At 37.7% G+C, this 23,111-nt stretch overlaps 1 protein-coding gene and 1 pseudogene across 4 annotated transcripts in view; one reads left to right on the top strand and one right to left on the bottom strand.

Annotated features, from left to right (window-relative positions):
- Positions 1 to 15,265, bottom strand: part of DCLRE1C (DNA cross-link repair 1C) — a 35,715-nt gene extending 20,450 nt beyond the window's left edge. For 2 of the 4 annotated variants that reach the window (XM_020999773.2, XM_078154688.1), the window contains exons 1-9: positions 15,052 to 15,265; positions 13,035 to 13,086; positions 12,397 to 12,481; positions 10,229 to 10,288; positions 8,190 to 8,245; positions 7,239 to 7,340; positions 6,328 to 6,400; positions 6,012 to 6,152; positions 1,557 to 1,658 (exon numbers count right to left, since the gene is read on the bottom strand). In XM_020999773.2, coding sequence (XP_020855432.1) covers positions 1,557 to 1,658; positions 6,012 to 6,152; positions 6,328 to 6,400; positions 7,239 to 7,340; positions 8,190 to 8,245; positions 10,229 to 10,288; positions 12,397 to 12,481; positions 13,035 to 13,086; positions 15,052 to 15,160 — 780 coding nt within the window. In that variant the 5' untranslated portion in view covers positions 15,161 to 15,265. Of the gene's footprint in view, positions 1 to 1,556; positions 1,659 to 6,011; positions 6,153 to 6,327; positions 6,401 to 7,238; positions 7,341 to 8,189; positions 8,246 to 10,228; positions 10,289 to 12,396; positions 12,482 to 13,034; positions 13,087 to 15,051 lie in introns of those variants that run through there. The other 2 variants (XM_078154677.1, XM_020999774.2) reach the window with 2 other exon arrangements.
- LOC110217396 (cell division cycle 5-like protein pseudogene) lies at positions 15,087 to 18,908 on the top strand (annotated as a pseudogene).
- The last annotated feature ends 4,203 nt before the right edge of the window (positions 18,909 to 23,111 follow it).

The following is a 23,111-nucleotide window of genomic DNA, read 5'->3' as shown; positions in this document are numbered from 1 at the left end:
CTAGACAGAAGGGAACTTGGAAGTGGAGGAGAATGGCAAGTATATCTTCTACCTACACTGTATATGTCATTTTCCCACACGCATGTATATCTCATGCTTCCTACATGAAATTATTTTAATGTATCAGTCAATAAGTATTTATTAAGCACCTAATAGATAATGATAAAAAGCAGTCCATATAATATAAAATGGATGTAAATTAAATTATCCTTCAAACTGAAAACCTGTAAATTGAGTACACATATAACAGAGGATGGGTAAATAGAAAACACCAGCAATAATCAAACTAAACATGTTTGTATGAAATCAAGCATTCGGTGTGAAAAGAAACACATGTATTATGAAATCTAAAAGACCAAGTCATTAAGAACTATCAGGCCAGGAAGATAAGCCAAAAAGGTCTCTCTTGTACATATCCTCTACTCAAAAAGTTATTAAAAAATATATATGCTATCTCTAAATCAGGATAATGGGCAAAAAATACAATCTCTTCTTATATCTATTAGCGTAACAGCAAATATAAACCTGATGACAACTATCTGATTTCCTGAAGTAGTAGACCAAGCATTGTGGCTTATGTTGCATTTTTAATGAAATTAGGTTTTCCATCATCCTCTCTTTCTTTTCAGCCCCCAATGTCACTTACTTTACGCTTCTGACCATAGACCCATAATAATTTTTACTGCTGAGCTGTCTCTCTGTACACACACACACACACACACACACACACACACACACACACTCTTACATATTTGCGTGCTACAGGAACTAATGTGATATTATGGGAAAGGGAACTTGGGTTTCACATGGCAAACACTGACAAGCTATTAACAAATGTATGGACAAACAAGACAGGTTCTCCTACTGTACAATCATATCATTAAGTGTTATCAGTGATGTCTTATGCTCAGAATAACTACAATCTAAATAAAAACACAGGAATTCAAATGAATGGAACTTCATTTAACAAATAAGCAACAAACAGATTTATGCACAAAATGGCCAGTAAGAAGTGTTAAAGCACACATTCTTCTCCTTTTTACTAACTATTGGTAAACTACAAAAGCAGAAGGTGATATGTACTCTCATTTCCAAATATACTATTAAGTGGTTTTCCTTTGCCGTTTAGGAGAATGTATTCCCCTGAGGTATTGTCTGGATGTGGAGAAGCAGTATCTGTTTTTGTTAAAACAAAACATCAATAATTTTTAAGTGAATAGGATGCAAAGGAAATTCAAAAACATGCATATCATTTTCATCATTCAAAACATCATTTTCAAAAATGCAAAAAAAGGGTGGTAAACACTTGCTTCCTTAAGCTACATATAATATTCTAATAATTATTTGCATCATTTTTTTAAAAATCAGTCATTAAAGAATATATATACATTTTATTGAAACACTCCACGTATTATTTGGATATATCACTCTTTGGCTCTCAGATAAACTGAAGGGATTAGATCAGACAGTGCCTAGGTTCCCTTCCACTGCTAAAATGCCTTAACATCTATATTACATAAAAGTGGCATGAACAGAAAAATAAGATGGGGACATACCCGTGGGTGCCGACAGGCATGAATCTGTGTATGACGATCTGTTGTTATATGATGAAGGATATCAGGCATGTTTTTAAACATATCTAATCTGTTCACATGAACCTAAGGAAAACAGAACAATTTATGAAGGTTAAATATTTCAAAATTATGGTATGAAGTAAATAAATTTTCAGTGATTTAGGGATTAATCAGTTCCTCTACTCAGGTCTTGCTCTACTGCCTCATAGTAGCACAGGGGTGACCCTAGACTCTCAAAGGCTATGGCAATAAAGTGGAAGTTGAGACGAGTCCCACCTACAAAGCTGAAAGGCTTTGAGTCTAGGCTTGGAGACAGATGGTCGTCATGAGGACCAACCTAGCTAAGCTGAGAGCAGCTCATCCCAAGCTTAAGCACCTGCTGACTTATCTTTTAGCCACAGCTACACAAAAACACCATCTACTAGGGCACAGAGGCACTGCTGATCTTCACCAAAGGAGAAGACCCACATCAATACAATAACATACTGAAGTATAATTAGTGAGTCGACTAACCTCTTCCTCTTGCTTGATGACTATCTTTCAACCAACTCACTGGCTGATCTGCTTAAGATGTTTAAATGACCTGAGTTTTCACCAGATCATATTTTGCAGATAAGAAGACTAAGATCTACTGGGTCTGAGGTGATACAATTACTAAGTAGCAGAGCTGGACCAGCACCCAAGGCTGCTGACCTTGAATCGATTGTTCTGCTGCTTGTAAAATGATGGGACTGCAATAATCCCTACATCACTTTCATTCAAAAATTCTGACTTTATAAGGTATTAAAAACACACACAGACAGACACTCAGGTAAGTTTCATTACCATGAGGTTTTGGATTATAGTATCTGGTGGATCTATTGATGGTATATTTGACCTTCGTTAAATGGATAGCAGCATCAGCTTACATTTATAGTGACCTTTAAGTTTTGCAAAGCACTTCACACACTTAACTCATTCAATCCTCATGACAGTTTATCATTATACCTATTTTACAGATTTAAAAAATGAGTTCACTCTAGGCAAGTGGCACAGATCACACAGAGTGGCAAAACCAGAACTGGATTCTAGGTCTTATGGCTCAAAGTTAAGTGATCTTTTTGCTGTACTTTAAAATAGAGACTATTTTGTAAATATCTTGTACATTTAAGGAGAACATACCACTGGGAGGTCAGTGTGGTACAGTGTCAAGAGAACCAGATTCTAACCAATCAACTAACCAACAAGTATTTATTTAGCACCTACTACATGCCAAGTACTGTGCTAGTCACTGGGGAGACAAAAAGAAAAATGAACCAATCCCTGCCCTTAAGAAACTTACATTCTACTGGGGAATATACATTACAAAATGAGTACCAAAAATCCTGTCTATATCTTGTTTGGACATTGTAGTTTGTGTGATCATCTCCCCCATTAGAATGTGAACTCCTTGAATGAAGGTATGATTTTTGCCTTTCTTTTTATTCCCAGATCTAGCACTGCATCTGACACATAATAAATACTCAATAAATGCTTACTAGTTTGTCAAAAGACAAGGCAATTTTGGGAGTGAGGCACTGGCAGCTAGGGACACCGGGAAAGGCTTCATGGAGGAGCTGAGCTATTCAGGAAACTAGGGATTCTAAGAAGCAGAAGAAGGTGAGGAGGGAGTGAACTTCAGGAATCAGGGACAGAGAGAGAGACAGACAGACAGAGACAGAGAGACACAGAGAGACAGACAAACAGACAGAGTGTGTGTATGTACACATATATATGTACATATACAAAATAGGCATTTTTGTGTTACAGAAGCTACTGTGATTGTATGGGGAAGGCAACTTGGGTTTCATATATCAAACACTGACGAGTTATTAACAAATATATGGACAAACAAGACAGGTTTTCCTGCTGTGCAATAATATCACTAAGTGGTATCAGTGATGCCATATGCCCAGAACAACTGCAATCTGGATAAACATGCAGAAATTCAAATGAATGGAAATGCATTTAACAAATAAGCAACAAACAGATTATGAGGTGCTTTGTGAAAACAGAGTATGTGGCCACAAGTACAAAATTATTAGAGCTGCAAATATGCAACTGGATAGGTGCAACCTTACCAAAGGTTACAACAAAACGTCTGAGGTAGAGCTCATAAAGACAAGGAGGGAGGAGATGAAATGTCAGATGTTATGAACAGTAAGAAAGTCAGTCTGGCTGGACTAAAGAGCGCCTGAAGGAACGTGGAATAAGGCCAGAAAGGTTGGTTGGAGCCCAGGGGTGAAAGAGTTGAAATGCCAAAAGAGGAGTCTGTTTTCAATCTAGAGCTTTCTAGGCAGCCCCATACTTTAGGAACATCACTTGGACATCACTTGGAGGGTGAACTGGAAAGGAAACAGACTTTGCTACCAAAGAGGGTTGTGTGACTTCAGGCAGGTCACTTATCTTCCTTCCATAGGCCTCAGCTCCACCTATAATGTAGGGATAGTAAGACTTTATCTGCCTTAAGAAGGCTCCCTAAGGAAAATTTCCCCAAATCAGAGATGAGCTTCTTTGTAAAATAGTAAGCTCCCAGTCACTGGGAGTAGGCAAGCTGAGATTAGATGACCACCTGTTGTGGTCATCTAATATTCCTACAATGAGCAGGAGACTAAAACAAATGATCTCTAAAGTCTCTTCCAACTCAAAAATTCTATGATACCTTAGGTTATTTTTAGCTATAAGATCGGTGATTCATATCACCACAATGCCCTGAATATTCTATTGAAAACCACTTTACTGGAAAAAGGTAGCCAGGAAAACAATACACACAATGACAACATGTAAACCAAATGAAAACCAGTAACAAAAAAAGTACTGAAAATTATAATTACCAACTTGACCCCAAAGAAAGGATAAGAGAAGCATCTTCTCCTACTTTATTTACAGAGATGGTAGACTATAGATGTGGAATGTTACTTACAATATCAGACTTTTTTAAAACTTTAGTTAGTTTTTCTGACTTTTTTTTAATTCTTTGGTACAAAAGAGCATTCTGCTGGAGGGAGAGGGTATAGAATACATTGGAAAATGTAGGTGATATGAAAACAAAAATAACAATAAAAATGTTTTAAAAATAAAATGATAGCAATCAGTATAGAGGAAAGAAATATCCAAATATTTATGGTATTTAAGGTTTAAAATATCAGCTAATTAATAAGACAAAAATTACTCACAACCTAGCTTCCAAGCAATTCAAAGCATATTATGAACCTTCCATCATTAAAATTACTTAGAATTACATATAATATTAGAGTTGAAAAGGATCACATAGTCCCAAATCTTCATTTTAGTCATTCATTTATTTACACAATTAGTATTCTGTAACTATCCCTGGACTTTTTCCTGCACATGGAGGCAGCATGACCCAAGCTCAAATCCAGCCTCAGACAGTTTTTAACTATGTGACCCTGGACAAATTACTAACTTAGCCTCTGTCTGCAAAAGTTTCCTCATCTATAAAATGGGGACAATAATAGCCCATACCTCTCAGGGCTGTTGTGAGGCTCAAATAAGATATTTTTAAAGCACTTTGTAAAACTTAAAGTCACTATATAAATGCTAGTTATTATTAGTTATTATTTAGAAGCAGAAGACATTATGTGTGTCAATGTAAACAAGTTAAAAACCTTTGCTTTCTCATCCACACAACAAGGGTGAGTATCAGGAGTGGAGGGAGTAGACAGGAGAAGGAAGAAAACAATCATTTATTAAGCATCCACTCTGTGCAGGCGCTATGCTAAATGCTTTACAAATAATATCTGATCCTTACAACAACCCTGGGAGGTAGGTGCTGTTATTATCCCCATTTTTACAGCTGAGAAAACGGAGGCACAGAGAGGTTAAGTGGCCTGCCCACAGTCATATAGCTAATAACTCTCTAAGGCTGGAGTGGAATGCTGGTCTTTCTGACTTCAGGTCCATCCCTCTATCCACTGTGCCACCTAGCTGCCCACAAAATACGAAACCACTTACATAAACTATGTTAGGCACAGGTGAAGATAAAAACATAAAATAAATGTTGGACCCTCTGCCCAAGAAACTACGAAGTGGTAGAGGGGCTTACATTAAAATGAAAAACAAAATCACATAACTTTACATCTAGCTAAAAAAGAATTTAGAGATGATCTAGGCTCCTTCCATTTTACAGATTAGATTAGAAAACTAAGGCCTACAGGAAGGAAACTACTTGCTCAAGGTTGTGTGATGTTAACAAGAGACTCTCAAAAACTCCAAGGTCCAACCTATTAAGACAGTTGGGTTCATTCTGCCACACCCTGACACAGAGCATTCCCTCATCAGGACAGAGGAAATTTCCATTTCAGAAAATTTGCCAATCCCTACTCTAGAGACTTTTGGAGTGGATTTTCCAATGTGCCATCATTTTCAGGTTTCCTTTTTTCACAACTGGCAAAATACCTGGGTTCCAAATTCTTCGCTGATGTTGGTGAATAAATACTCATATCCATAGGCTGCTTTGCAGTTCAGCCACACAACATGATACGGACTCAAAGTGATCCAACTTCGTACCAATTCTAATATTCCATTTAAACACTCCACCTAGATTAGGGATTTTAAAGATATATTCAACAATTAATAGAACAACTGACTCCCTGTCTTCCCCAGAACAAAGAGGAAAAAAAACCCCAACTTCTGTGAAGATCACAGAATAGCATGTAAATACCAATGATTAGATTTCTTTGCTTAAAAAATGTCTTTCTAAATGTATACTTACCCGACTTGGAATATGATAATATTTTGGATCACAGAAAGTGGTGTCTAAATACACACTCTGGATGTCTTTCACTCTGAAAAAAAAAATTAAAATTTTGTTGTGTCATCTAATATGATTTTATAAAACACTAGCGAAGGCAATACTCAGTTACTTTAGAAAGTGTTTCTGTATAGACCAGAACATGGCAGTACAACATCTCTCAGTGTTGTCTTTGATTTTATTTTTCACAATAGGATTTTCCTTGATTTGCCTCCAGTTATGGACCCAACACAAATTACTTCCCTCAATTTAACAAATTTTAAGTACCATACAGAACACTTTGCTAGGTGCCTGGGAAAATATTAAGGTTAGGTAAGACGTAGGTTTTGACCTCCTGGAGCTTAGTCTTCTAGGGGTATATTACATGTACACAAATAATTATATAGGATAAAACAGGTTTGACTGACATGGGAAAGGATAATATTTCCCAGGATTCTTAAGCTCAGAACATTAACTTTTACTGGAAAAGAATAAGAAACTATATGAATGCAAATACAAAATACTATTTACAGAAATAAAAATGGAGGGGCATTATTCATGGTTGGGCCATGACAATATAATAAAAATGACAATACTACCTAATTCAATTTGCTTATTCAGTATCATACCAAACTATCAAAGGACTGCACTATATAGCTAAAATAACAAAATCCAGTTAAAGGACCAAAAGTTCAACCATCTCAAAAGAAATAATAATAAAAAATAATAGGTTAAAATGATCATTATCGTGATTGCTATGAAGAGTAAAGCCATGGAAAAAGTCAGCAATGTAAGAAAAGGAAAAAGAGAGTCCACTGAGCATTGAAGCACCACACCCGGGTGAATTCTTATGGAAAAGTCCTACATCTAACAGCTGCAGTAAATTGTAATACCTGCTCCCAGAATGCAAGAATTCCATTCTGGCCACTTCCCCTTTCGCTAATCTAAAGTCTCCTGTGTACAAGACTGTTCCGTTGTTCCCCTGAAACAGAAACCTACAAAGGAAACAGATTTGAACAATTTCTGTAACTCAAAGGAAATCTTAATGAAGTCACTATGCCAAATAATGTAACAAATGCTCCTGACAGACATTTCAATTACTAAAAGAAGGCAGTGATAATGGAAACTTTGATGGATACAAAAGAGTAAATTAATACTGTATTACTAAATAAATCACTTACATACAGTATTATACAGTTCTCAATGTTTTTCCTCCTCACAAAGTAATGCAAATATTATCCACATTTTAACATCTAAGGAAACTGAGGCTCAGGAAATTTAAGTGAAAAGGCTTAAGTGACTTGCCCATGGTTACACCACTAATGTTAATGATGCTAGATTTTTAAGTGTCACCCCTGTTGTTAAAAATAATAACAATAGAACTGAATAATACTTAGTGCATAATTCTGTCTCTGATCTGAAATATCTGGAAAAATTAGCATTTTACGGAGGTACTTACTGTCCACAGGAAGAAAAATTCATATGATAAAAAAATGCAAACATTCACTGGAAAAATCAGTAATGAGAATTTCATTGCCAGCAAAGTCCCATTATGACTACCTCAGCCAATCACTTCATCATAGGAAACAGAAGCTGAAAAAATCCCAGCAAAACAATTTAACTTTCAAGGACATACATAGTCCCTATTCTTAAGACTATCAAAAGGATTGTCACAAAGGGATACAGAGTAAAATATGGACCCTTCTCAGAACAACGTTTTTAAAATTTATAAAATACATAGTATTACAAAGAAAAACACTTATACTGACATACAATTATCAAAATATTAGAAAACGAGTTCATGGATCCCAAGTCAAGAACCCCTGAGATAGAGGGTCTCTTACATAACTGAACCTGGGCAGTGACCAGCTGGTAAAAGAGTTACAACAACATCTTCCTTCTGAAATTGAAAACAAAGGAAAAAAAACCATTAGGTCTAGTTTAAATCCAAGTGTTGCTCAATGGTATACATTCCCAAATGCCTCAAGAATAGGGACTGTCAGAATTGTTGACTGACAGACTTCTTTGCAGAGGTGGGAAACCATGAGTGTGAAAAATTACATAAACTGTCAGGCTCAGCTGCTGTGCTGATTAGTTTAAATTCACTGTTTTTCCCCTATTTATTTTTAGTTTTTGTTCCAAGGGACTTTAGTTAGAGGTTGAGGGTAGTGTGAGATATACTTAGAAATGAAGATGATATAAAAACAAAAGACATCAATAAAATTTTTTTAAGAGTCCGAATGTCACCCATCGAAAATGAGTATGATCTTTCAGGGGAGGAGATGGATATTCAATGAAATAGGGGACTTCCAAACCTTTCTAATAAAAAAACCACAGCCCAATAGAAAATCTGATCTTCAAATACAAGACTCAAGAGAGACATAAAAACGTAAACAGGACAGAAAGAAACATGTTATTAATAAGGGCAAACTGTTTACATCCCTACAAGGGAAGATGACACTTTTAACTCTTGAGAACTACATTGTTATTACACCATGTTAAAGGGGTGTACATAAAGGGGGTGGGTATAAGTTGACTGATGTAATGATAAAAAAAATCTAATCAAGTGAGTTAAATGGATCCAAGTAAGTGGATTAATCTGATCTAACTAAGAAAATGTACCGAGAGAAAAGGAAAGGAGGAGGCAGACAAGGGTAAATTACACAGGAAAAGGCACAAAAACCTATTACAGCAGAGGGAAAGAAGGCAGGGAGATGAGCATTGTTTGAACCTTACTCTCATGAGATTTGGCTCAAGAAGGGAGTAACAAGATCTAACTTGCCCTATAGGCAGTAGGAGGGAAAAGAAGAAAGAAAAGGGAGCGGGGATAGAAGTGAGAAGTAGTAAGGGTAAAGGGGAAGAAAAGGGAGGGGGCTAATAGAAGGGAGGTGGGACTGTGAGAGGCAGTGGTCAAAAGCAAAACACTAGTAAGGCAGGAAAAGGAGAAAGAAAAGCATAAACGGGGGGGGGGGATGGAGGGAAAGACAGATAGTAATCATAACTGTGAATGTGAATGGAATGAACTCTCCCATAAAATGGAAGCACAAAGCAGAATGGATTAAAAACCATAATCCTACAACATGCTGTTTACAGGAAATACATTTGAAACAGAGGGACACACACAGGGTCAAGGTAAAAAGCTGGAGCAGAACTAAAAAAAAGCACGGGTAGCAATCCTGATCTCAGACAAAGCAAAAGCAAAAATAGATCTTATCAAAAGAGATAAGGAAGGAAACTACATACTAACTTTGATAGACTTAGCCCTTCTCAGCAGTGCAAAGACCTAAGACATCTCCAAAGGCCTCATGATGGACAATGCTATCCACATCCAAAGAAAGATCTATGGAGTTCGAATGCAGATCAAAGCATACTATTTGCTATTTTTTTTCTTCTGTTATGTTTCGTTTCCTCTTCCTAGTGGTTCCTCCTATTGGTTCTAATTCTTACTTACATCACTAATGTGAAAATGTTTAATAGGAATGAGGGAAAGAAAAATTTAAAACTCAAAAGCTCATGGAAGTGATTGTTGATAAATCAAAATATATTAATTTTTTTAAAAAAGAGTCTGAATGTCTTGGTTCCATTGTCATCAATAATAAAAATAGTTGATTGTAGAAATGCTAACAGATCTATTCAATTTTTCAGCTGTTTTGTTTCTAGTTATCTAGTACAAACTAAAATTCTATGTATAGATACGTAACACTAATATGAAACAATTTTCACCTAAACAATGATAATGTTTAAAACTTCAGATCCACCAGTTTTGCTCAACAGATAATAAGGGAAATACTGTCAAGGAAAACGTTGCAAGTAATCAAATGCAACCAACAAAAAAGAACATTATTACTAGTTTTAGAATAGATTATTAAAGATATCCGTTTACCTCACCAGATGCTTCATCAATTAAAGAAATCTGAGTTGGAGTTTCGATTTCAAGACCAATCTATTGAAGCAAAAGGAGATGTTATTTATACGCTATGTCACTTTTTTCATGGCTCTTAATCACTTTATAAGCCTCATATAACTCAAACACTTAAGTGACTCTAGAAAGAATCCCAAGTCCCACAAAGTGAATACAAAGTGTCTTTATGTATGCCATGTTCAAGAAAACATATGTAAAAAGGAAAAAAGTGAAGTTGACTACACTGCAGCTAAAATGGATATATTCATTAAAAAAGACAGACCTAGATTAAGTTTCTAGACCTACAATGCACACACTGAGCTGTCATTTAAGTGTTTTCAGAATTTATTTTAGGTCCTAACCCTTTTGTTGCTACTACCAGTAGCTGCCCTTGTTAATCATCTGCTGTGGGAGCCTAGTAAATCATGGAATCTTCTTTCATTTCAGTTCTTTCATAAGTAGGATACAAATAGTGAAAATAGCTCACTGCATGACCCAATGGTGATTGGTATCAAGTTAAATTCATAAAGGGTTGCAGAGGGAAGCTACCAATGAGCTAAGTTTTTAAAAGGGAATATACAATAGATGAAAGTAATGGGACACAATCAGTGGAATAATACAGACCTATAAGAACAGCCTCAGGAAGACTATGAAAGACCCATAATGAAAAGCAATAAGAAAACAACAGAAAAATGATAACACACACATAAAGAACTTTGCTCCTCAACTTTGCTAGGGACAAAAATATCAGGGAGGGGACTGGCTTACTGAAAATAGACCAAGTTAATAAATGAGAGAAAGCAAAACTCTTTAACAACTTAATCACCAGGCACAAGACGTTCCAGCAGAGTAGTCACTATAGGAAAATTTTTCCCTCCAAACCAACTACACTCCTGTCCTGTAAACATCCAACAGGATCTCCCTTTGCCTTCTAACCTTCCGGTTAACTCTTATTCTTTCCCTCCTTCTAGCTGGAAAATGATCTCACATCTTCACGACCGTGAGAGGAACCCACAATCACCAACCATAATCCTTCAGGTAAGATAGAACCACTATCCCTTACCATATTCTCTCTGGCCTATGGGGCCTTGCAATCTATAATGCTGTATGACCCTGAGGTCCACCAAGCCTTTCCATTTCCCCTTCAAATGAATCCTTCTACTTGTGCGGTCTCATTCAATTAGAATGTGAGCATCTTTGTCAGCCAGAACTGTCCTGCTTCTCTACTCGTATCCCCAGCACTTAACACAGTATAGTAAATGCATAATAGATGCTTTTTTGTCTATTGATTCATTCATAATTCTTAGTTTGCTTTTGTTTTCTCTATTGAGAACTATCTCTACACATAAAAGGATTTTTTTTAAAAAAGAGTAATAAGAAATTGAAATCCAAGAAAAGCATGATGGTGCCCTACATGAACTAATCTCAGAGCCTAGTGAAATGCATTCTAAGATACTAAAAGAACTACAGGATATAATTATAGAATTATCGTTGTTCTGTTAAAAAATCATAGAATAACAGGTACTATAAGACTGGGGATGGGCAAATGTCTCAATTTTCAAAAGGTGGGTGCTACAAACTCTAAAGCAATATCTGGAAAAATTCTGGAATTATTAAAATGATAAATTGTAGACACTCAGAAAGGAAAGCAGCAATCTCTAAAAATCAGTATGAATAAATTAAGATCACATTATGCCAGACTAATTTCTTCTTCTTCTTTCCCTTTACTGGATTACTAGGCTGGCAAATCATGGAAATGCCACAGAAATATTACACATACTTAGATTTTGGTTATACATATGGCAAATTCTCTCATGCTATTACTTGAAAAAGATAAAGTGATGTGGAATAAATAACAATTCAGTTAGGTGGATTCATAATTGGTTAAATAAGACCCAAAGAATGCTGATAAACAGATCAATGACCAACTGAAGACATAACTCTAATAAAATGACATGAGGCTGTAGTCTTGGCCCTGATCAGATCAATATATTTGCCAATGACTTAGATCAAGTTCTAGATGTCATGAAGTATAGTTTTAGCATGGCTTTCATTGGTTTTTTTACTTCAAAATTTCTTCCCAGTCTACTTAGAAAATAAAATCTCATTTGAAAAAGCAGAATTCATTTTAATAAAAAATATAAACTTACAATTCGTTTCTCCCAAAAGTTGTATTTGGGATTGGTTAACAATAGTTCCTTGGTGACAGGGGAACAATATAAGTGAACCTTTAAACTGCAAGAAAACAGAAAGAAGGATTAGTTTCTATTTGCCATCACCCCATTAACTGAATTCAATTACATTAACAGAGTCAAGAAGGGCATGGTTATTGAATCACAGAATGTTAGAACTGGAAGGGATCTCAGGGATCATCTCATCTAAGGCCATCAAACAAGATGCTCTTAAGATCTTCCAGCTCAGATAAAGAAATTGATAAATACAATGGCCTAAAAAAACCATTAAATCACTGTAATTCAATTTAAGTCTGTTACACTCAAAACTTTCCTTTCCCCTATGTCTAGTCAGAGGATAGGATGCTGAGGGCAAATAAAACTTTAAAGGATTTGATTCTACATATGGCAGAAAACTATTCCAGGCACAGGCAACCCATATAATCCAAGCAAAACTGTGAACTGGGGAGGAAAAAAAACCTATCTTCAACATCCTGACTTTCACTGTTTTACACATTTTCCCCTTATGGTACCTTTTATAACCCCTGAAACCTAAATTCCCGGTTGCTAAATTAATAGACTGTCTCTTTTTCTTATTCTTTATTGAAATCAATTACCTGCATTCCAATCTTCTTTTCAAGGATGGGGATCTCAGTCCTTTCATATGGTCTAAATAAAAAACCACAACAAAGACCCATGAGTCAAGTGATCCATTAGAAATGTTTATTAAGTAAATTTGGATAAGGAATGCATATGTATGTGAGAGATTACATTAGTTTTTTTCTGGTCAGTTTGTTCAGACCTGTGATTCCATCATCAGTATAGAGAATTCCCTGATGTGGCATCTCTCAAACAATGTAGGTCAGCAATTTTGTCTGTAACTATGGAGTTATTACCTGGAGTACTGAGAGGCAAAGTGACTCACTAATGATTATATATGTATTATATATACATATATGTGCACACACACATAGATACACACATATATAAATAAAATGTACCAGATTCAAGACTTGAATCCAGGTCTTTCTCTAGTAAATCAATTGGCATTTATTAAGCACTTAATATATGCCATGCACTATGCTAAGCACTAAGAACAGACTGAAAGGCAAAAATAGCCTCCATCCTTAAAGAAGAAAACATGTAAATAAATACATTTGAGATACAGAGCAGATAGAATATAACCTTAGAGCAGAAGGCTTTAGAATCTAGGGGTACAGAGAAAGAAAGTTAGCCTGCACAATGGGGCATTTGTGCTCAGTCTTGATAAAAGCCAGGGATTCTCAGAGGTAGAGATAAGGAAGCAGAGTACTCATGGCAAGGGGGTCACCCAGTGCAGAGGGTTGGGATACCAGTGTGTCAGGTCTGAGGAATGACAAGTAAGCCACTATGGCTGGATCACACAGTGTTTAGAGGAGAATAAAGTGTAAGACTGGAAAGGTAGAAAGGAGCCAGATAATAAAGAGCTTTAAATGCCAAACCAACAACTTTCCATTTGATGCTGGAGGTAAAAGAAAGCCATGGGAGTTTACTAAGTGGCTAGAGGTAAAGGGGAAGCAGGGGGAGGAGAAGAGAAGCGGATGATGACATGGTCAAACATATACTTTAGGAAAATCACTTTGGCAGCTATATAGTACACAAATTGGAGGTGGAGAGAGAGACACAGCAGGAAGGCAAATTAGAAGGCCAGTCCTGGTGAGTGAAGAGAGCCTGACATAGTAAATAAGTAGATATATAAAATAGAGCATTTATTAAGTGCTTATTAAATGCCAAGTTCTGATGATGGCTCCGAGTGGAAAAAAGCGGGCAATATAGGAGAGACAGTACACAGACAGAAAAGATAAAATTTAGCAATGGATTGGATTTATGGTGTGAGGCCATCAAAGAAGGCATAAAAATTGTGCTTTAAAAGATGGATGAAAGAAGAGACGGGAGAGAAAGCTATCTTAGCAGGCCTTAAGACACTGATACAGGAAAATATATCTCAGGTTCGAGAAACATTAAGTATAGTACAGTTTGGCTGGAGCATAATCTAGAATAGATGGAAGAGTCACATCAGAAAAGAAGCCTGGATAGATAGATTGCAGCCATCACAGGTCCCCATCCTCAGAATCTTTTTCCTCTTCAGCTGTAAGTCTCAGCTCAAAGGCCACTATCTGCATGTCTCCCCGGCTCTTATGGCTTTCCTTCCCCCCTCACTTTGCCTACCACTTACCACACTACTCTGTATTTATTTTGTATTTGTACTTATTTTTCTGTGTACATTTCGTTTTCCTCATGTACATAATAAGCTCCCTGGATGCCGGGACCACTTCGAGATTTTTTTCCTCGGGTCTTCGTATCGCCGGCGCAGAACACAGTACCAGACCCACCGTAGGTACTTAACAAATACTTGCTGAATTAATGAAATAAACTGTTTTCTCCTCCACTTCATCCCACCCCCCGCGCTGGCTCACCAAGCTGCTCCTTCCTATGATTCAAAGCCTGAAGCTTGCTCCACATCACTTTCTCCGAACTCCAGCACCCCACCCCGCCCGCCCCCGCCCCCGCCCCCGCCCCGAGTGCCGAGCACCCACCCCGTGCCCGCTGCCCACAAAGGTCTCCAGCCTCGGGACCCGAGCAGCGCTCACTCACCCTTGTGGCAATGGGACAGGAAATACGCCCGGGCCATCAGATTCTGCCGGTCGAACCGATCTATGGAGATGGCTGGATACTCCGCCATCTGTCCCTCGAAGGAGCTCATGACGCCCGTGGGAGCCGCGCCGCGCGCGACACAAAAACCGGGAGCCGACTCTAGACAGGCTCAGCCTCACTCCGGCCGAGCCCCAGCTCCACCTCGTACTTCCGGGAGCACGGCCCCGCCAGCGTCCCTATTGGCTGCGACTAATGGCAGCCTCCACCAATGAGAAGTGCCCTCTCTGGAGAGGACTCGCTCTCAGGTCTCCCCCCTCCCACTTCCCGGTTCCCAGGTCGACCTTGGGTTCTGGGGCGCTGTGCTGTTAGCTGTTCGCTGGTCCTCTGCAGCTGACTGCGGAGCTCACACCTCCGCCAAGATGCCTGGGATTTTGATCAGAGTGGGGGAGGGGGTGTGTGGAGAAACACTGAGGATGAAATTCACAAAGCGGTGGTAATGAAATATACGAAGAACCAGTGGTCCTGGATTGCTTTACCGTTGTATAGAAAATCAGCAGAGCAGTACAAGGCCAAATGGTATGAATGGCTGGACCGAAGCCTCAGAAAACCAGAAAGGTCTAGGGAGGTGACCCAGTGTAGAACCATTGACCCAGCTATCGGGTGAAGGACTGCACATTCCTTGGAACGTTATGAACTTCTCCTGGATAAAGCTGCCCGAAGAGGCGATGAAGAAGAGACAGCAGATGATCCAGGAAACTTAAACCTGGAGAGATTGATCCAAATCTAGAAAAGAACCAGCCAGACCTGATCCAGTGATGAACTCTAAATGTCTGAGAAGCTAGAGCCTGTCTGGTTTCATGTTGTTGTTGTTGTCGTTTGTACTTCATTATCAAAGAGGACCCCGATATCAGGAAGGTGATGGCATGACTTGCAAGTGAATTGGATTTAAGTGAGGGAGGGCTGTGCAAGGTCACCAGCCTCACTTTCTCTTCTGGAGCCATATAGATACAGTGGGAAGATATAGATCAGGATGACTGGAGATGGCACCACAGCCTGTCTGGCAAACACACAGGGAAATAAGGCCAAGAGAAAAACAACTGGAAGAAGCAAGGTGCCATACTGCCCTCCAAAAGAGAAGAACCTCAAGCAACTGGCATAAAATTTCAGGAAAAAGAGGAAAAAAGATTATAATGCAGAAATTCCATTCTGGAAAGAGAAGCCTACTCCAGGTTTTTATGACACATCTGAAGAATATTATCAGGCATTTGATACTGACTTGAGGAAGTTACAACATGATCTTGATACGGAGTTAAGATCTGAAAAGGAAAGTAAAGATAGGAAGAAAGACAACAAAGGAGTCTGGTTTTCCATCAGCTATTCCTCAAAACAGTCGAGTATCAAAATTTACCAAAAAAAGAAAAAGAAGAAAAATCAAATCAGTACTTTCCACACCTCAGATCTTCGATGTAGAACTTCAGGAAGTTGTGAAAGTCAGCTAAGCAAGTGAAATTGTACATCAAACAGCAGAGGAATCCAGCATAATGAATTCTGCTGCCATTACTCTTTTGTCTGAGTATAATGTCACCAAAAATAGTATCACTTTCAATAGCCTAAACTCTAGCTGCCTATGATCAAATCCTGAAGGAAGCACAGAATTTGATGGTTGTTACCAACATGGACAACCCCACTGAAAGGTCTTAATACACCATGGCATGAGAGTGACTTCTCTGGTGTGACTCCACAGGGACAAATCATTCAGACACCAAATACAGTCCATTCAAGATTCCTCATGTAGCCAGCTGAAGGATTAACTCCTCCATGTGGAATGACTCCTATACCAGTGGTTGGCACTACCCCAAGCAGAACCCCTCTAAGGGACAAAGTAATCATAAATCCTGGAGAGACTGGCAGGTTACAATGACCCCTCTATATGAAGTAGATTGAGAATCTCATGAGCATCTCCATTTAGGGTTGACTGACCTTCCTGCTCCAAAGAATGACTTTAAGATTGTTCTACCAGAAAATGTTTGGGAAGGAGCTAGAAGATCAATGAGATTGATGAAACTTAAGTAGAATGCTGTTAGTATAGTTGCTGCAACTACAGGCTTATCTGAGCCGCAGGCTATCTAAGATGCAGAATGTGTAAAGGAATTAAAACAAATGCATGAAGGTCTACCAAGACCTTCAGAAGTAAATGAAACTATTCTAAGACCCTTAAATGTAGAACCACCACTAACAGACCTACAGAAAAGTGAAGAACTAATTTAAAAAGAGATAATCACAATGCTTCATTATGATCTGCATCATTCTTACAGAGAACAAGCTGGAAATAAAAAGGAGAAAACTCTAGGATTAGCAAGAAAGAGAAAAGGAACTTCATCAAAGACACAGATTTGCTGCTGGAGAAAGAGACTTTAAAATCAAGATACTGACACATCTTTTGCACTTTGTCATAGAAAGAATTAGATGCTGGTTTCCATCCTCTGGAAGAATGAAGCTGATGTTTATGTTAATCAACAAATTTGCCTATTATCTGTGACTTTTCATTTGTTATTTGTTTTAAATCAAGTCCTCCATCTAGATTCTTTATGTAAAAACTGAAGATCCATGAGAATTTTTTTTAGAAAATTTTGCTAATTTACTAAGAAAATCATTCTTTTAGTGATTGTCATGTTCGCTAAATTTAAGTTTTGACCTTTCAGCATCATATCTTTTATATTAAAGTGTTTTCAAATGTGTTGCCTGCAAGTAAATTCTTGAATAAAAATTAACTTAAAAAAAAAAGGATGAAGTAGTGGAAAGAGCTGCAAATCCAGGATTGTACAGAGGTTTTTAGGGTAGAGAGGAGGCATGCTGCAAAGAGCAATGACAAAAATCTCACACTGCAACTGGTACCCTTTTGTCAAAGTAGCTGTGATTGTAAAAGGTACCTGAAAGAGGCAGCAAGGGAAGAACCAGGATAATCCACAAACTAGGTAATCAGCCTTTTTGATCATAAATTAGTTATATGGGCTTAGTGCAAACAGGTGAGGATCCCCTTCACCCCCAAAAAAATTTTAATGTAATCTGTGTTTTAGGAAATAGAAAGGATAAACAAAAGTTCTCTCAAATCCTAAGCCTAAAATACTTAATTTCTAGACTACATTGTCCTTATAGTGCCTTCTGGATCTAAAGTCCTATGAATCTGTAATTGTCTTTTACAAAAGGCTCATTGGATTGGTAGATCAAGGGAATACACGTGCATACAATTAGAGATTTAATGTGGCTTGACATAAAGCAGGCACAGCCTCTTCTGATATACTTGTGGAGTAGATGGAGTGATGTAAACAGCATGAAAATACATGTACGTGGATTTGTAACTTCCAGAATGACCATACTAAATGGATGTTGACAAATCAACAACTAATCAACATACTAATGAATGTTAACTAGGAGGGAAGCCTCTAGTGGAATTGCTACAAGACATTGTCCTTAGCCCTGTCCTGTTCAATAGTTTTATCAAGGAGATCAAAAGCATGTCTTCATGTTAGGCATGATTATTAAATTTCTGGTTGTCATAAATCTCGAAAAGATAGTCACTATTATGATGGATGAAAGGATGAAAGCTGAAAATTAGTTTATCAGAATGGAACCCTTGGGATAGAACCAAGATGAAATTTAGTAAGGATTAACACAAAATCCTGCACTTCAGTTCAAAAAAATCAACCCTACAAGTAGAGATTGAGAGAGACCTGGTTCATATGAGAAAGGCCTAGGGATTTAGTTTACTGTAAGCTTAATAAGAACTAACAATGTGACATGGCTTCCAAATAAAATCTATGTGACCTTAGACTATATTAATAGTTATCAATTAATTAAACATATATTAAGTACCTTCTATGTCCTGTGCTAGACATTGAGAATACAAAGACAAAGATTAAACAGAAACAGATCCTGATCTCAAGAAATTTGCAATACAGCCAGATAAATATAAGTATGTATGACATATAATTTAGATATATATAGATATAATTTAGATAGATATAGATTATATATAATTTAGATATATGTATATGTATATAAAATATAAATTAGATATAATTTTAGGAGGAAGCTGGGAAGATCTAGAAAGGTATCATGTTGAAAGTGGTGCTCAATCTCAGTCCTGATGAAAACTAGGAGTTCTAAGAGGTGGAGGTAAAGAAGGGGTACATTCCAGACATAGGGAATAGCCAGTGCAAAGGCACTGAGATGAGAGGTAGAATGCCCTGTTATGAGGAAGACGAAGGCCAGTTTGATTGTACTATACTGTGCATAAAGAGGAGTACTCTGTGTGTAATAAGATGGAAAGACAGAATGAGATAAAGTTGTACAGGGCTTGAAGTACCTAAAAGACATTTATATTTGATCTTATAGGCAATAGGGAGTCCTAGAGTTTATTGAGTAGGCAAGTGACATGGTTAGACTTGTGATGAAGGAATATAACTTTGGGAACTGTGTGGAGAATAGAATAGATAACAGTCTCACCACATTGTGCCGTTCTTAGATTAAAATGAGATTGACTGCCTTTTTGATAGTGAATTCCCTTTCACTGGAAGGATTTGGAGCCCATGGCCCAGAACTCTGTTTATATGGACTGGTTTACTCCTAGGGACCTTCTCACAAATCATTCTCTTTGGCTCATTTGATCCCACCAGTGTAGCTACACTGTATCACAGTGGGATGAAAATGTTTTATAAACATGCAAGTGTTAAGTATTGTTATTACTGTTTTTGTTATTTGCTGAATATTCCAGATGTGGTCAGAGCATGGCTCAGCACAACCCCAGCTCTGAGTTGCATGGATCAGAACCGTGCTTGAGTTACTTCTCACAAATTACTCTTTGCCATGTTTGCCTCCACCAAGAGTGCCCTGCTAGATTGTAGCACTCAGGGCATTATATGCTCATACCATCTGTGGTATTATATGTTCAGTTCTAGTTTTCATTTTAGAATGACATTGACAAACTAGAGCTTACTAGAGAATCAGGATGGTAAAAAGTCTGGAGATTGAAGGAACTGGGTAGGTTTAGTTTGGAAAAATAAAAGATTTAGAGTAGAGAGCATGATAGTTGCCTCAAATATTTGAAAGCCTAGGAAAAAGGAATTTGAAGCGTCCTGTGAAGTTCTAGAGGACAGAAATAGGAACAATGGGATTAAATTACAGTTTAGTTTAGCTTATTATAGGTAAGAACTTTCTAGCAATCAGAACTATCCCCCAAAAGTGGGGCTGACTGCCTTGTTTGGTAGTGAGGTACTCATCACTAGGTGTATTTATAATTACCCCATAGTCCAGAACTCCATCGCTAAGTTTATGTGGTTTAAATCTAGAGGACTTCTTACAAATTTAACCCAGGCCAACTAGACCAGAATGAAACATGTGAAATCAGAGCTAAAAAAGATAAAGAGAATAGTAAAGTAAATCAAAGGCAGTGAATTAACAGAATTCTTGGTACCCATATCAAATGTCTGCCCCCATCCAAATGTCTCCCAGGAGTTATATTCTATTCTCCAATGAATTCTTCCAAATTCCTCACCTAGTAAAAGCAGAAGTAAGGTATAAACCCATGGCATAATTGTTAAAAATGAGCATTGGCACTTCTCTACAAAGGCACATCCCATTACTTTTTTGCACAGCTATCTGGGGTGCTCAGTCTACCAAGTGCTGACATTTCTTCACACAGCTACCACCTGTGCCTTTTGTTCTCTGCTGCTCGTGCCTTATCTAGTCATGCCTCTACTTAACCATGGCCATACTCCTTTGTTCTGTTTTCCAACCTATCCATCTCTTCTCTAGTCACCTTTCTAATCTGCCACTTGCATTTCTCTCATCTCAAAACTTTCCTACCTGCCCATAATGGCCCCAGACTAGGTGACATTTCCACACTGGGTGGGCTCACAGCCTTCTGAGAGTCATAATTCTGAGATTGTTACCCAAAGATCCAGGCCTTCTTAATGAGTACTGTCTTTATGAGTTTCTGTGGCCAAAAAATATCATCACCCTGAAACCAGCCTTTTGATAATGAGTCTGCTTAAACTGAGCCAGATTGGTTCTCAGACAACAAATAAACAATCCATCCACAAGCCTTTCCATTAATCTATCTGGCTAGCCATCCCTGCCATTTTACCATCTTTTCTGCTGCTTCCTCATCTCTCCCCATTTCAAACAGCTGCTCTGGAATGGATCAACAGAAAAAATCTTTCCATAGTCCCTTTGCTGTTATTCATTTGTCTTCAGTCATCTTTGTGACACCAATTGGGGTTTTCTTGGCAAATATACTGGAGTGGTTGGCCATTTCCTTCTCTAACTCATTTTATAAATGAGGAAACTGAGGCAAATAGGGTTAAGTGACTTGCCCAGGGTCACACAGCTAGTAATGTTTGAGGCCAAATTTGAACTCAGGAAGAGGAGTCTTCCTGACTATCCACTGCACCACCTACTTGCCACAGAGAAATTAAATCACTCAGTTTTGGTACTCCCACCCTGTGCCGAACTATCTTGATTGTAAGTGTATGAACAAAAATTCAATTAATCCACTATAGCTGGCTTTAGTCCTTGCTTCATATCTTATCTAGCTGTCCATTGTGGCTATCTTGCCATCCACCCAGCCCATGCAGCACATCCTTCCCCCGTTCCTCTTACTCTGGGTTCAGTAACAAAATCAATACAGCTATACTATAATTGCTTCTGGAAAGAATGTGACAGTTGACATAGATCCTATGGATCTATGACTTCCCAGACACTCCCTTACTTTGCTACCACTCCTATATGTTTTGTTTCCCTTTATTAAAATATAAGCTTCTTGAGGGGCAGGGCCTGTCTCATTTTTTGTATTTATATCTCTATTTCATAGTACCTGGCACACAGTAAGCACTTAATAAATGCTTTTTATTCTTTTATTCATCTACAAACTCACATACTACAAACTGATTCCATAAATACAAACAAAAAGACTTCACTCAGTTTCTTCATCTGTAAAATGAGGTTGGAGTAGATAATCTCTAGGCTACCTTCTAGCTCTATCTATGATTCTGAGGAATTAAAAACAATTTAATTTCTGACAATAGTTATCCTGTGAATCACCAAGTGTTTATTAACCTCTTACCATACACCATTACACTAGGCACCCAGGATACAAGTACAAAGAATGAAGCAATCCTTCCTTGTAATGAACTTATATCCTAATGGAGATGACAACACGTACACATAAAAATATACAGTATATTATAAACATAATGAATATAAATATATACAAATAGTTAAATATAAGATATTTGGGGAAGGCACTAGTAATTTGGGGGACTGCTTCATGTAGAAAATGGTATACACACACACATATATAGCATATATATGAAAATATAAATGCATACAAATATATACAATGTAGTTAAATATAAGGTAGTTTAGGAAGGCTCTAGCAGTTTGGGGAACTGAGAAAGGCTTCATACAGTGAATGGTATATATATTTTAAATATATATATATAGATATAATAAATACAAATACATACAGAATTGTTAAATATAAAGAAGTTTGGGAAGGCACTAGTAGTTTGGGGGACTAAGAAAGGCTTCACGCAGCAAATGGTGCCTGAGCTGCATCTTAATGGATAAGAGGGATTCTGAGGAGGAGGTAAGGAAGGAGGGCTTGAAAAACATAGAGCTGGGAAATGAAGTGTCATGTGTGAGGAACAGAAGACCAGTTCAGCATAATTACAGTGTAGTAGGGAGAAAACTGATGTATAGATAGGTTGTGACCTGGTTGTATAGAACTTTTAAAGCTAAACAGAGGGCTTTATGTTTTACTCTAGAGGCCACAGAAAGTACTAAAGTTGTTTAAGCAGTAGAGTCATGCGGTTAGGTAGGCACCTAAAGAAAATGCAGCAATATTAGAATGGAATGCTGAGAGACTTGAGTCAGGGAGACTAATTAGAAGGCTGTTGCAATAAGCAAGGTGAGAGGTGATGAGGCTTTGAACTAAAGTGGTACTGTGTGAGTGAAAAGAATGGATCGGATGCAAAAGATGCTGTCACAATAGAAATGGC

Source organism: Phascolarctos cinereus, unplaced genomic scaffold, assembly GCF_003287225.1.
Source record: "Phascolarctos cinereus isolate Bilbo 61053 unplaced genomic scaffold, phaCin_HiC Scaffold_1;HRSCAF=81, whole genome shotgun sequence".
Taxonomy (NCBI): Eukaryota; Metazoa; Chordata; class Mammalia; order Diprotodontia; family Phascolarctidae; genus Phascolarctos; species Phascolarctos cinereus.
This window is presented reverse-complemented; position numbering and strand designations above follow the sequence as displayed.